The sequence below is a fragment of the Paramormyrops kingsleyae genome, chromosome 21 (genome assembly GCF_048594095.1).
Source record: "Paramormyrops kingsleyae isolate MSU_618 chromosome 21, PKINGS_0.4, whole genome shotgun sequence".
Lineage (NCBI taxonomy): Eukaryota > Metazoa > Chordata > Actinopteri > Osteoglossiformes > Mormyridae > Paramormyrops > Paramormyrops kingsleyae.
Genome location: NC_132817.1, coordinates 6,300,307 through 6,315,112, shown reverse-complemented (window position 1 = coordinate 6,315,112; position 14,806 = coordinate 6,300,307). Strand labels below are relative to the sequence as shown.

At 40.9% G+C, this 14,806-nt stretch overlaps 1 protein-coding gene across 1 annotated transcript; it reads right to left on the bottom strand.

The window, feature by feature from the left end:
* On the bottom strand, positions 1 to 3,917 carry LOC111847398 (uncharacterized). Its single transcript, XM_023818535.2, has 3 exons — positions 3,781 to 3,917; positions 3,195 to 3,309; positions 1 to 2,719 (listed from the first exon to the last, which is right to left on the bottom strand). Exons 1-3 carry the CDS (start codon positions 3,893 to 3,895, stop codon positions 295 to 297), a joined length of 2,655 nt encoding a protein of 884 aa, XP_023674303.2. The 5' UTR covers positions 3,896 to 3,917; the 3' UTR covers positions 1 to 294.
* Positions 3,918 to 14,806: the final 10,889 nt, after the last annotated feature.

Here is a 14,806-nt window from a genome sequence, read left to right as displayed (position 1 = left end):
ATTATTTAATTGGAATTTAGTACATTAATACCATAAAAGTACCATTGCTATCTATTTCCATTCATTAGCAAACAAAAATTGATTACAAAAAAGCCCCCCAAAACAACAATTTGGTATTTTTGGTGTGCTTGTTTAAATTTGTTTACATTCATTTATTTAGCATTGCACTTGTTCAAAGCAACATACAATGAGTTAAGTCTCTTCTGGAATAAGCAAACAAGGAATTAATTAAAGAAGTCTGAAGTTTTAAGTTGCACATGAGAAAAGCTACATTTAGTAGTGATTTTTCATCTTTCAGTTTTGCAGTTTGATTGAGGGATTTGCTCGGATACCTGCCAACATTTTCTTGTTGTTTCTATTGTTTGCGGGATTTTCATTGGGAAGAGGTGTGTCTTCTGTCTTTCGTTTGGTCTGGCATTTTCGTTGAGGGGTGCGGCACATCCTACGGGAAGAGGCATGCCTTTTCATCTTTCGTTCGGTCTGGCATTTTCGTTGAGGGGTGCGGCACATCCTATGGGAAGAGGCGTGTCTTTTCATCTTTAGTTTGGTGTGGCATTTTCGTTGAGAGGTGCGGCACTCCTCTTGGGGCAAGATGTGTTTTTGTAGTTTTCGTTCAATATTGCATTTTTGTTGTAAGGTGTGGCGCTTCTGTTTGGGAGAGGTGTGTCTTTGAAGATTTTGTTTGCTGTGACATTTTTGTTGTAGGATGCAGCTCTTCCGTTGGGAAGAGTTGTGTTTTGAGTGTAACTGTTCTGCTGTGGGGTCTGCTTCTGCCGTTCTTGGATATAACTGTATTGCTGAAGAGTTTGGTTCTTCTGTTGTTAGGTGTGCCTGTTCTGCTGTGGGGCCTGATTCTTTTGCTGTTGAGTCTGACTGTTCTTCTGTAGGGTTTGATTCCATTGTTAGATGTAACTGTTCTGCTAAGGGATCTGGTTCTTCCGTTGTTGGGTGCACCTGTTCTGCTGTGGGGCCTGATTCTTTTGCTGTTGGGTCTGGCTGTTCTTCTGTAGGGTTTGGTTCCATTGTTAGATGCAACTGTTCTGCTATGGGATCTGGTTCTTCAGTTGTTGGGTGGATCTTTTCTGATGTGGGGCCTGATTCTTCTGTTTTTGGGAATAACCGTTCAGATGTGGGGTCTGGTTCTTCTGTTGTTAGGTGTGCCTGTTCTGCTGTGGGGCCTGATTCTTTTGCTGTTGAGTCTGGCTGTTCTTCTGTAGGGTTTGATTCCATTGTTAGATGTAAGTGTTCTGCTAAAGGATCTGGTTCTTCCGTTGTTGGGTGTGCCTGTTCTGCTGTGGGGCCTGATTCTTTTGCTGTTGAGTCTGGCTGTTCTTCTGTAGGGTTTGATTCCATTGTTAGATGTAAGTGTTCTGCCAAGGGATCTGGTTCTTCCGTTGTTGGGTGTGCCTGTTCTGCTGTGGGGCCTGATTCTTTTGCTGGGTCTAGCTGTTCTTCTGTAGGATTTGGTTCCATTGTTAGATGCAACTGTTCTGCTATGGGATCTGGTTCTTCAGTTGTTGGGTGGATCTTTCCTGATGTGGGGCCTGATTCTTCTGTTTTTGGGAATAACCGTTCAGATGTGGGGTCTGGTTCTTCTGTTGTTAGGTGTGCCTGTTCTGCTGTGGGGCCTGATTCTTTTGCTGTTGAGTCTGGCTGTTCTTCTGTAGGGTTTGATTCCATTGTTAGATGTAAGTGTTCTGCTAAGGGATCTGGTTCTTCCGTTGTTGGGTGTGCCTGTTCTGCTGTGGGGCCTGATTCTTTTGCTGTTGAGTCTGGCTGTTCTTCTGTAGGGTTTGATTCCATTGTTAGATGTAAGTGTTCTGCCAAGGGATCTGGTTCTTCCGTTGTTGGGTGTGCCTGTTCTGCTGTGGGGCCTGATTCTTTTGCTGGGTCTAGCTGTTCTTCTGTAGGATTTGGTTCCATTGTTAGATGCAACTGTTCTGCTATGGGATCTGGTTCTTCAGTTGTTGGGTGGAACTTTTCTGATGTGGGGCCTGATTCTTCTGTTTTTGGGAATAACCGTTCAGATGTGGGGTCTGGTTCTTCTGTTTTTTCGGGTAACTGTTCTGCTGTGGAGTCCAGTTCTTCAGTTGTTGGGTGAAAGTGTACTGCTGTAGGGTCTCTTTCTTCTGTTGTCGGGTATAACTGGTATGCTGAGGGGTCTGGATCTTCATTTGTTGAGGACAACTGCTTTGTTGCAAGGTCTGTTTTTTCTGTTGTTGGGTGTAACTGTTCTGTTGTGGAGTTTGGTACTTCTGTAGCTGGGTGAGGCTTTCCTGTTGAAGCGTTTTCCTCTTCTATTGTTGGGTCTGGCTGTTCTACTGTGGGACCTGATTCTTCTGTTGTTGGGCGAGGAGAGAGATGTTTTCCAGCAGATGTCAGTGGCTCTGGCTTTTCCTTTGTTGACTGATACATTTCCATCAAGGAGAGGTGTGTTATGGTGGTGGTTGCTTCTGTCTGTTCTGTTGTTGGATTGAGTCTTTCCATGTATTGCTGTTTGTTTGTTGTGTGTGATGTTTCCATTGAAGAGAGGTCCTTAATGGAAGATGTATGTGGCATTTCTGTTGAGAGGAATAGATTTTCTGATGGACGTGGCAGTTTGGCTGCATAGGTATTTCTCGGATGTGGCTTTTTCTTGGCATCCAGATGCTTAATGGCTTTAATTGCCCAATTATCAGATGGATCTGAGCAGATGGTTATACCCTTTACAGTAGTAAATCTGTGATGACACAGGGGGAACATTGTCAGACATGGTACTACATACTACAGTATGTTTCCTATTCTGAATGGGACAGTAAGGTTCTCACAACTGTAGTGCAATATAAAACACAAAGCATTTTGTTATTTTGGATTATCCAGGAGTTAATAGTTGGGTTTGACATACATAATTAGGAGACTTGTAAAACTTGAAACTTAAACATTAAACATAACGTAAAACATTAAAATTACCTTTAAAATCACTTCATAAATCATAAATGCCCAGTAAGAATTTTTCCATTTTATTGCACCAGAAATTCTTGGGAACTTGATAAAACATGTAATGCTATTAGACAGATTTAAAACTCAATAAAAATATGTTTTATATATGTAGGATATTGTCTGCATATAAGCAATCCAGACTAAAACTGGGTGAGCGTCCCCTTTAAGGAGCAAGTAGATATTTTTAATAAGCCGAAATAAATAAGAATGCTCACCGAACTGCCTTCACTGGACACATGTCAGTTTGTATGTAGTACATCTTCAGCTTCTCCATGGGGACTCTGGTTTCACTGGTTTTCAAACAACAGCTGACAGTGGGCCCAACTACCGCTGAAACAGCACATCGGGACACATGGCATTTTAACAGCACCAGCACCAGGAAGACTCAGCCCAGTATCGCACATGGGATAGCAATCGCATTTAACCCATAACCTCGCATTCCCCCTTAGTAATGTCTTCTCCTGCAAGGAGCCACGTGGAATACAGAACATCACACAGCAGTGAGGTGTAGCTGTCTCTTATGTAGCTAAATATAGACCTATTGAGTGTTTCAGACCTTCAACATCTCTTTCTCTTTCCTTTGATTTTTCCATCGCATGTGTTTTGCCAGTGAGTGACTTCCTGTTTCACACCTCACCGCTGTCTGCCCAGCGTCTGCGCAAACCCATGCAGCTAATGACAGAAACTGCATTTGCTGGGTTTTGTCATTGAAAAACGTATTTCTCCGCATGAAAGAGGGATGAAAGCTGTAGGGGAGTCTGTGCCCTGGTGGCCCCAGGGTCCGATCTGACAGGGACTCACCTCGGCCTGAAGGAGCCGATAGCAGCAGCAGGAGCAGCGAGAGCCTCAGGACAGAGCAGCTGAGTGGCATCACTGTGACCGCTGGCTTTCTGGTGTCTAGTCTCATTTTCTTCATGCAGGTCTATCTTATATGATCTGACTGAGTAAAGCTTATAAGTAGTAAGTCACAGTTGCTCTTTCCACGCAGCCCCCCAACCTTTGAACCAATCAGCATTTAGTCACAGTGACAAAAATAATGATACTGGTTTGCACAGGAAGTAATTTTGGTTCCATGGTTCATCAAGTTAAAATAGCACCTATTCAGCACCAGAAGTTACATGACCAAGTGCAATTTAACCCTTAACTTAACACCGTGTGTGTTGCCTTTACTCTCGCTGACCTACTTTTACCTCGTATCATTCTCTCCATGTGAAATCTTTGTCTCACTGATAGACTATCAGAAGTCTTCTTAGAAAACATGTGGTCAAATTCATCGCCGTGCAAACAGGACCCGTCTCACAGAATATGATTATTTTCCCGATAAGAAGCAGATTCACAGACTGAGAAGATGTTTCACATGTCATTTAATAGAGACAATTACATCGTTGTGTACAATGTAATTTTCCTTTTGAACACCAATATCAGTGATGGAAATACCTAAAAAGGCTCTTATTATATAGGATTGTCTGTAGTCTTTATTGCTTTTCAAAAATACTGCACACAACAAAGACATATGTTGTGAGTATTATAGTATATTAATACTTTCCAGTTTAGTATTTCAGCGATAGGACAGTTGATTGACTAGAATGTGTTAACATTTAGTGTTTCAGTATATATTTATTGTGTATGTGTGGGCATTATTAGAAGCTAATTAATACTAAAGAAGGAGCATCAAATTGAGATTTTAACCAATTTGTACATAGATTTTGGTACCTTGGGACAGAATAGTACAATACATTTTTCCTGGAAGAACTCAGGGGTCAAAGGTTAAGCTGTAAGCATCAGAGCTGGCAGGTGCTACTGGGATTCCTGTTTCTGCGTTCGCATCTTTCTTTGCCAACACTGGCAGGTTTGTTGTTGCTAGAGCCGCACTCAATATCTCACTTTAGTGACCCCTGGCCCCCAGTGTAGTGACTCTGCTGGCAATAGGGGGCCTCAAACATTGGGGCCCCTTGCAAATGCATGGATTGAGTGTTTTGGTAAACACTGTCGCTGCTTGTCAGTCAGGGACCGCATAGCCCCCTGTGCCCAGGGGTTCGATGGATCCAAGCAGATGGTAGCGCCCCCAACAGTCAGTTTTTTAATTCATGTGATGGTTAATTCGCATACGCTGTTAATTCTACCATGAAAATTCAGCTCAAGGAAAAGTTTTGGAAACCTTTGGGAGTAATTAAAATTCTTCTTAAGATTTAGGAAGAATGCCGTTACAATGGCTATTGCCAACCAATAAAACAAGAGCATTACATTATTAATATAGTGTTTTATATATTAGAAAAATTCAATAGTGTGGAACTTTACAAAATTTCGAACACCTTAGAGTAGGAGAATTTCCTGTTTATTACCGTTTTGCACAAAAAGAAAACAAGACCCCGACTTACAAATCAACACACATTTTATACCTTTTCCAAGATAGATGTCGTTGCACAAGATCAGCAGATGTTCCTTGTTATTTCCTGTTAGCTCATCTCTGGCCTGCAGTCGTCCAAGGTCAGTCACTCCCTATTCTCCCTTTTCTCATGCAAACATTTCTCCCCCTCTCAATATTTTGGATAACTTACAACACCTTCTTACGGGATATAATGTTAAACAATACACTTCTTCATCAGTTTTAAGACTACAGAGATTACATGTACTTACCATTCACTGATTCAGTTATATGATTCATTACCACTAAATCCAGCTACATCATATTGCATATGCTCCCTACTCTAACAAAGCAAGAGTTAACTTCATATTTGTTTGTTGTTCTGTTCTGCACATAACTGGGGCTGCATTCCCCTCCCAGCCAGGCAGGGGGGGAGAGGGTGACTCAGAGTCCTGCTAGCAAATTGGGATACATTGTTCCTTCATCTGCAGCCTGTGCAGATATTTGCAGTACATAGTCACATTCATGGTGGACAAGGCCCAAGGCATTGGCAGCAATCCCAGCAGCCCTCAGCTCTGTCACTCCACAGGGCTACCAGACTTCATTTTGCATCCACAATAGCAATAATGAATTTGTGTAAAATGAGTATTAGTTCTGAGTTTAAACACACAGCAGTAATTCTCTACTTCAGATACAGCATATACAGCATAGTTACTACTTCTGATGATCAGAATCTTATTGTATAAGATTGCGGAAAACATACTGATGACACTTAAATATTAATTATAGATGAATGCTTGATGGAAGATGGACAGGGCTGGCTTTCTTTGCCATTCCCAGTAGCTTCTGAGTACAGGAGTCCGCTGGATCAGCGCACATGGTGAGGATTTTAACACTGGTGAACAAGAGACAGTAAAGCATTTTAAAATGAGCTGCCTTGTTGTAATTTTAGTTGGCTACTTTTATTCTCTGATTTGTCACCTTTTTCACACTGATACATCTTCAGAGGTAACGGTATTGTCATGTTCATACTCATCTGATACTTGCAAGCGAGCTTCAAATTCAGGGGTGGCAAGGTTCTGCTAATCTGCTAATTAGCAAAGCTAACTTTTTCGTTAGCAGATTAGCATTTCCATTATCTTTGAGAACCATTAGCAGAAAAATTAGCATTTCCTCAAAATTTAGTTCTGGCAACTGTAAATCCACTAATATTTTATGCAGGAAAAGTGAATAAAGTTTGCAAGCCCTAAAATCATATATATTTATTCCTGTCTGTTGTGAGCATGTCTGCAACAGTTTATCTGGCACGCTGTTGGCTGACTACGTGTAAACACAAGACGGGATTGGTTGATAACTCGTCGGATTTAAGGAAGTCTGGGTTAAATGTAAGTGAATGAAGATGAATGAGTTTAAACTGGGGTACTCGGAAGTCAGTGGAGAACTGGGGCCTGTATCACAAAGCTGGATTTCTTGCTTAGCCAAATAACGCTACTCGGTTGAGTAAGGCCTAAATATCCCCTGGTAATCATTCTAGTCTGATAGATGGGACTAAAATGTTAAACAGGTTAAAATTTTAGCTCTCTAAGTGTCATGCTTATGCATTGTGACACTAAGTATATTTTAACGGGTTTCTGAGTCACAAACCAAACTGAAGCTAAATTCATATAAGTTAATGGTTAATGTTTATCATTAGCTTCTGCTAAATGTTTTAGCTGTTTATTGGTATAGCATTATCGAATTACACTTTGGAGTTAGCAGATTAGTGGTCATTAAAGCTAACTCTTTGGTCAGTGTGGTGTATGTGCTCACACACAAAAGATTAAAAAAACGAGAATTTTAAATTGCGAACTGTTAGCTTTGCCCAACACTGCTTCAAAAACAGTATAAGAGAGCAATGAGATCTTCTACTACAGAGCATCAGGATCCCTCACACAGACTGTTATCTTCCCAACAGGAAGCAGCTGTGTTGTTTCTTGGATTCTAGATGCTGCTGTTGCCTTTTTGTTCTGCTTTGTTGTGTCTTCGATTCTCGATGCTGCTGTTGCTTTTTTGTTCTGCTTTGTTGTGTCTTCGATTCTCGATGCTGCTGTTGCCGTTTTGTTCAGCTGTGCTGTGTCTTCGATTCTCGATGCTGCTGTTGCCGTTTTGTTCAGCTGTGCTGTGTCTTCGATTCTCGATGCTGCTGCTGCCTTTTTGTTCAGCTGTGCTGTGTCTTCGATTCTCGATGCTGCTGTTGCCTTTTTGTGCAGCTGTGCTGTGATTGCTGGGAATGTCGTTGCTGTTTTTGTCAGTTTCTTGCCATCCAGGTACTGCATGGCCCTCTGTGCCCAGGGGCTCGATGGATCCAAGCAGATGGTACGGCCCAGTACAGTCCTGAAACTGGGAAGACAAAATGGTAACATGACTGATCACTTGTTTTATTTACATATTGGTTAATTAGCTGGTAGTTTTACAATGAAATTTCGGCTGAAGGAAATGTTTGCGTGACCAGTGTATAGTACTGTAAGATTTAAGATGAGTACTCATTACAGTGGCTATCACCACTAATAAAACAAGATTCTAATATATTAGTTGGGGCTGTTTTGTACACTTGCTGCAGCTTGTGATACACAAAGCGCCTGCTATTGCAATGAAATGTAAGGGACGCTGTTGCCAGTGGGGGAAAAATTGTGGAGCATTTTAAGAAAAAAGTAAAATGAGCTCTTGTATCGGAATCTGTATCAGTATCGGCAGTTGTGTGTCGGAATCAGATCGGAACTGAAAAAATATGGACCAGCCCACCCCAAGTTTAAACTCACAAAAGTAACTTTGTCACGAGGCAGAACAGCGGGCGCAGGGGGGCAGAATTCAGGGCAAACAAACAGGGTTTATTAACACCACTGACACCAAATAAGATCATGGTGGATCAAGCCGGGGACTTGCGACGTCAAATGGCGAAACTAAACTGTCACTAGACAGGAAAACACTTATAGGAGCTAACAGGGATCAAACAAGAGGCAGCTGAAGTGAGTCACACGAGGGCTGGAACAAGAGGGCAGACAAACAACAGGTGTGGCTTATATAGAGCCACTTGGTCACCTGCTGATGATCAGAATGAATTTAATAATTATCTCTGTAATAGATACTAAGGATATTTGAAAGTTAATTATATCGGAAAGCTTGTTGAAGGATACTCACTGGACTGCTTCCACTGGACACACTGCATGCTGCATGTGGTAGCTCACCAGCCTCTCCAGGGGAGCTTTGATGTCTTTGGTTTTCAGACAACAGGAGGCTATTAGAGGTACTAATGCTGAATAAGATGAAGGACACGTGTTAGATGTGTGGATCTTAACAAAATCCCGGGGCCCAACTTGAATTAGAAGAAACTTGTTTGGATAGGAACCTCAGCATCACAGACCTCATCAGCAGCAGTAGTATATTAAAGCAGATACTTTTGTATTTATTGTCATGTCATACACATCAACTTATTCCGACCAGATCACAGTTAATGCTTGGATCATTTAATTTGTCCATGCATCCATTATTATTATTATTATTATTATTATTATTATTATTATTATTATTATTTACTGTTGTTTTATTATTTTCTTTTTATTTAATTGTTTAATTATTGTTTTTTTATTATCGTTTTATCGTTTATTATTATGTTAATTTATCGTTGTTTATTATGTCAGCGTATCGCTGCCACCATAAAAAATAATATGGTCCCAGTTTCTTGTAACGAGATACGTATCTTGTTATAACGAAATCCACTGAACAACAGACCGAGTTGATGAGTGAATAGGTGAACAAGAGTCTCTTGGTCACCCCTTTGGGACTTCTGGTCTCTAGCATTAAAACATGACAACTGTCTCGTTACGAGATATAAAATTATCACGTCATAATGACATTTTAAAGTATCTTGTTATAACGAGATATTGAAGTATTTTATTATAACGAGATATGAAATTTTCTCATGAAAAATGAGTAAGGCTTGCGGTATAATGTAATACCAGGGGTGTTTCTATAGCTATTGAAAATATCCGGGGCTAAGTCAAGTTTGCCTGAGACTTTACTTTTTTTAAGATATGTAAGTTATCATCATTTAGCTATCGACTATTAAATACCACTAATATAATTCATCACATTTTGTACCTCAATAACATTTTATGAATACTTTTTTGCTTGCGACTCCATATGTATATATATCGTAAAATTCAATCTATAACCAGTATACTTTTGTATAATATTGCTGGTGCGGCTGTGAAACTATTAACGGTAAATCATTTTTGAATTCCGTCAAACCGAAAGATGTATGTCCCGGCCAGATTTAATAATGACATGTAAACATCTCAGGGGTCGTTTGAATAAGGTAAAAAATGGGCTGCGTCCAATTTTGATCGTGATCCTCCCCATAATTAACAAATAATGTAACAAAACAACTTGCTCATTATCCATTGTTTTGGGTGGTGTAGTTCGAATTAAGTGTGACGTTCAATCTACAAGCTTTTCGCTTTTTGCATGTCCCACCCCAGCTGGTTTGGTACTTTGAGTACTGGTACCTGATCAGAATTCAGTGGAAAGGGTAAAGTACTGATTTTTTAGTACCAAAAGTACAGCACCTGATGAAGTGGGAAAGCCCCCTTTCCCTCTTCTATTACATTCCTACATCACCTATGTTTTGCCAGTGAGTTTCACATCTCACTGCACATTTCACATCCTCCTGTTTTATATCTCACTGCACATTTCACATCTTCCTGTTTCACATCCCACTGCTGTCTGCTTAGCGTCTGTGCAAACCCAAGCGGCTAATGACAGAAATTGCATGTGCTTGGTGTTGTCTGTGCTTTCCAATGACAAGTAAAACTGGATGGTGGCCCCAGGGTCGGATCTGACAGGGACTCACCTCGGCCCGAAGGAGCGTATAAGAGCAGCAGGATCAGCGAGAGCCTCAGGACGGAGCGGCTGAGTGCCATTGCTGTCGCTCCTGGCTTTCTGGTGCCTGATCCCACTTTGTTCGTGCCACCTTATATAATCTCACTGAGTAGAGCTTTAAAAAAGCACACAGTTGCAGTTTACTCTCCCCACAGTTTCCCTGCCTGCTGAACCAATCAGCATTTAGCTTTAGTGACAGTATTAATTTATCTGGTTTGCACAGAAAGTAGTTCCACTCATACCATGAACTTAAAATAGTATCTGTTCAGCAGCAGGTGTTACATGACCAAGTACAACTTAGTCCTTAATTTAAACCCAATTATGTGTCTAATTATGACAGACACCCTGGGCCTCTACCAGTCACACACCTGTACCTCACACAAATTGGTACAAGATCACATTCAGAAAATGCCCAATCCTCCGACATTTTAGCATACTAGGGGTGGAATACTCTAATGCTAGACTTTTTCTTGGTTATGGCTGATGTGTGCTACCAGTGTACTTGTTCATTCTTTTCACTTATGTTACTGAAAAGGTAGATTTTGGTCTTTCCTTGGCACATTATGTTTCTGATGTTGGGTCTCCCTATTCCAGTGTCCCCTGGCCTGTGTCAAGGGGTCAGCTAGATTGGAGCAGATGGTGAGGATTTCAGCGTCTGTGAACAAGAAACATTCTGACATTTTAAAATGAGTCGTCTTCTCTCTCTCCCTGAATTGTTTTTACTTATTATCATTCTCTTCTTGCGACATCTTTGTCCCACTCTTACATCGTCATAAGTCGTCTTATAATACATGTGATCGTGTTCAAAGTCCTGTGAACAGGAGCCATTTCACAGACTGAGATTAACTTGGGAAGTTGTTTCACGTTTTGTTTAATGGTGTCATTTCATTTAATGTTTCACATTATGGAGGTAGTTAGATCAATTGTACATTTAAAATTTCTGTTAGAACACCAATGTCAGTGGTGGAAATACTTAAGAAGGCCCTCATTACAGTCTTTTGTAGCAGAGCTGGGTGATATATCAATAAAATAACCAATCGTGATTATGAACATTCATATTGTTAACAATTTGAATATTGTGAGTGCTGTAATATAGCCTAAACATTTGTTTTCTTGAATTGTTGAGTTATTTAATGCACAGTCGTTACACAAATTCTATCAAGGAATGAGTCTCTTGTCACAAGCTCCATAACGATTAGTAAAACAATTTGGTCGTCATTATCAGAAAAACTGAAAAACAACTGTCATATTTTGCTGTTTTACACTTCTGGAATTTTAGAATATTATGAGAAATCTCAATATTGATGAAATCTCTGAAAATATTGATATCATTTTCAGGGCCTATTACTACGGAAGAGGATTAGGGCCACCATGAAAATATTATTTTAATTCTGACTTTAATGTCAGAATTCTGACTTATTTTCTCGGAATTCTGACTTTTTTTCTAAACTCAGAATTATTACAACTATTACGGAAGAGGAGCCTCATGATTATTATCTTCTTCCTATTATTTTGAGATCACCACTTATTCTACTTGTGAACTCGAGATAACAGAAATTTATCTCAACATCGCAAACTTTATTTCCTGTTTTCTTGACGCAGGTGCCTGCCATTTGCTGTGCACACAGGACCACGCTGTCAAATAAACTCCCAGTTTGAGATGGGGAGAGGGACACAACTTAATGATTTAAATACAAAGGTCTGTTTATTGGGGGGACAAATGACATGCCCCCACCCACACCCCTTTCCCCAGTTCGTATGCCCCCCCCCCTTCCCCGGTTCATATGCCCCTGACCCCTATATCGAAGCTTAATAATCAGTCTTACTGAAAATGTATTGTTTCTGTCCATTATTTCTGTTACTATCTGGTACAGATCTAGTGAGTAGCAGTGGTGGACAAGGTTCTGCTAATCCGCTAACCTCTAATTAGCGAAGATAACTGTTCTGTTAGCGGATTAGCCTTTCTCTCAACTTTGGAAACCATCAGCGGACCAATTAGTTTCTGCTAAATTTAGTTCCATTAACTGTAAGCCTACTAACGTTTTTCTGCTAGTAAAGTAAGTCAATGGTCAAAAACATTTGTAAATCCTAAAATCATACATATGTATTCCAGTCTGTGGTGAGCTTCTCTGCGACAGTCTATCTGGCACGCTGTTGGTCAACCACATGTAAACACAAGACGTGATTGGTCGATAACTTGTTGTATTTAAATTAGTTTGGGCTAAATGTAAGTAAACCAAGATAAAGTCCATTTAAACTGGGGTACCCTGCAGACTGGGTTCGTATGGCATTCTCCTCACAGTCAAACTAGTTGGTCTGTCAGTGGTTTTTGATCATACATTACATATGTTGGTTTTATTTTTCTGGTACTGGAAAAAAACACAGCATACTCCTCCAACCAATAGCAGTAACACATGACACATATTCTCACTGATGGGTGAAATTACCATACAAATTACTCAAAGTGGGGGAGCGTAATCTCCAAACCTTGAATGCAATAGCATGGCATGATCACTCACCTTGGTCAGAAGAAGCTCCCAGAAGAGAAACTCACAGGTGTAGCAAAGCCAGACTTAGGAATGTCATTGTCACCTTCTGCTGTCCGCCATGCCATGCGGCTGACAGAGAAAAACAGTTGGGCTTCCTTCAGCATGCTCTGCCCCCACTGGCAGCCAACGTGTCAAGCATCAGCTGAGCAGGATGACTGTCTAACAGAGACAAACTGGGCAAGAACCTGCATCACGTGTCCCCACTTCCAGTGTAGGGTCCGTGGTGAGCCTGGAGCCCATCCTAGCATAGACACGGTGGGGAACACCCTGGATCGGACCCAGGTCATCCTAGCCAACGCATATCTTAGAACACTCAGAGCAGTGTTTCCCAACCCGGCCCCTAGGGGACACCCAGACGGTCCATGTTTTTGCTCCCTCCCAGTTCCCGGAATGTGGACTGTCTGGCAGGGAGCTAGGAGGGAGCAAATATGTGGACTGTCCACGGGTCCCTGAGGACCGGGTTGGGAAACCCTGCCTTAGATGATTTAAATCAATGTAAAGCTTTAAGAGAACCTTTGAGGCTTGAGCATCAAGGAGCAGATAATGGTTAGAGAATCTCCAACGGAAGTGCGGGGGGCCACCCAAATGCCAGCAGTGACTGTGCAGAAGTGAAGACCAGTGTGGAAAAAGTGACAAGTCTGAGCGGGAGTGAAATTGAAGAGCACGCTCACTGGTGGTCCGCACTGAGGTGTGGGTAGGCAGCACACATTCTGAGGGGGCAGGGGAATACCCGTTACGCAAGGCGTCCCCACATTGGCCGAGCCGCTGTGGCTCCTCCCACACAAACTGAGCATGCCGCGTCATTGGCCACGCTGAGAACATTGAGTCCTTTTGGGTGTCATACCAGAAAAATGCGTGAATTTCTTTTGAGGTCTGAAAATGTATCACTAAGGAGATGAGAAGATGGCATCGGGGCACTAACAGTGCTGTGTGCATTTTCGTACTTAGATTTTCCACATAGAATTTTTTTTTAGAAGTTCTCACTTAATCATTTCTTTCTGTTATTTATTTCCTTGAAAGGATCTACTGTCCAATCACACATCGTAACATAGTATTTGATAATAACCGTTTTATTAAATAAATATAGCTTATATACATGTATAGCTTTGACATAAATACAACTTCTAGGTGTAATTATGTGCACTGTGCAATCACGTAAATGAAATACATTCAGAAAAATTTGCCCATCCATCCATCTTCCAACCATTTGTCCATTATCTATAGTCAAACCATAATCTTTATATATGTGCCAGTTCATTTTAATAATAATAATAATAATAATAATAATAATATATAGGTGCTGCCAGACAAGTCAGGGGTCAAAGGTTATGCTGTGGACATAAGTGGAGTTGCTGTTTTTGTCAGTTTCTTGCCATCCAGGTACCGCATGGCCCTCTGTGCCCAGGGGCTCGATGGATCCGAGCAGATGGTAATGCCCAATACAGTCTTGATCCTGGGAAGACAAAATGGTAACATGACTGATCACTTGTTTTATTCATGCGATGCTTAATTAGCATGCACTGCAAATTTTACAATGAAATTCCGGCTAAAGGAAATGTTTTGACAATCATCGTGTAGGACTATAAGATTTAAGAAGAGGACTGTTTACACTGGCTATTGCATCTCATAGAAGCTGACTATATTATTACTAATTAATTATTATTTCTAATTATTAATTTTATTTAATGGAATTAAATGTGTGTATTTTGGAAAACAAAACTCATAGCAGGACCTTCCTGAAAGACACAAAACACTGATACTTGGTTTCCTGCTGATGATCAGAATGAATTTAATAATTATCTCTGTAATAGATGCTAAGGATATTTGAAAGTTAATTATATCAGAAAGCTTGTTGAAGGATACTCACTGAACTGCTTCCACTGCACACACTGCATTCTGCATGTGGTAGCTCACCAGCCTCCCCAGGGGAGCTTTGGCGTCTTGGGTTTTCAGACAACAGGAGGCCACTGGACCAGCTAATGCTGGATAAGATGAA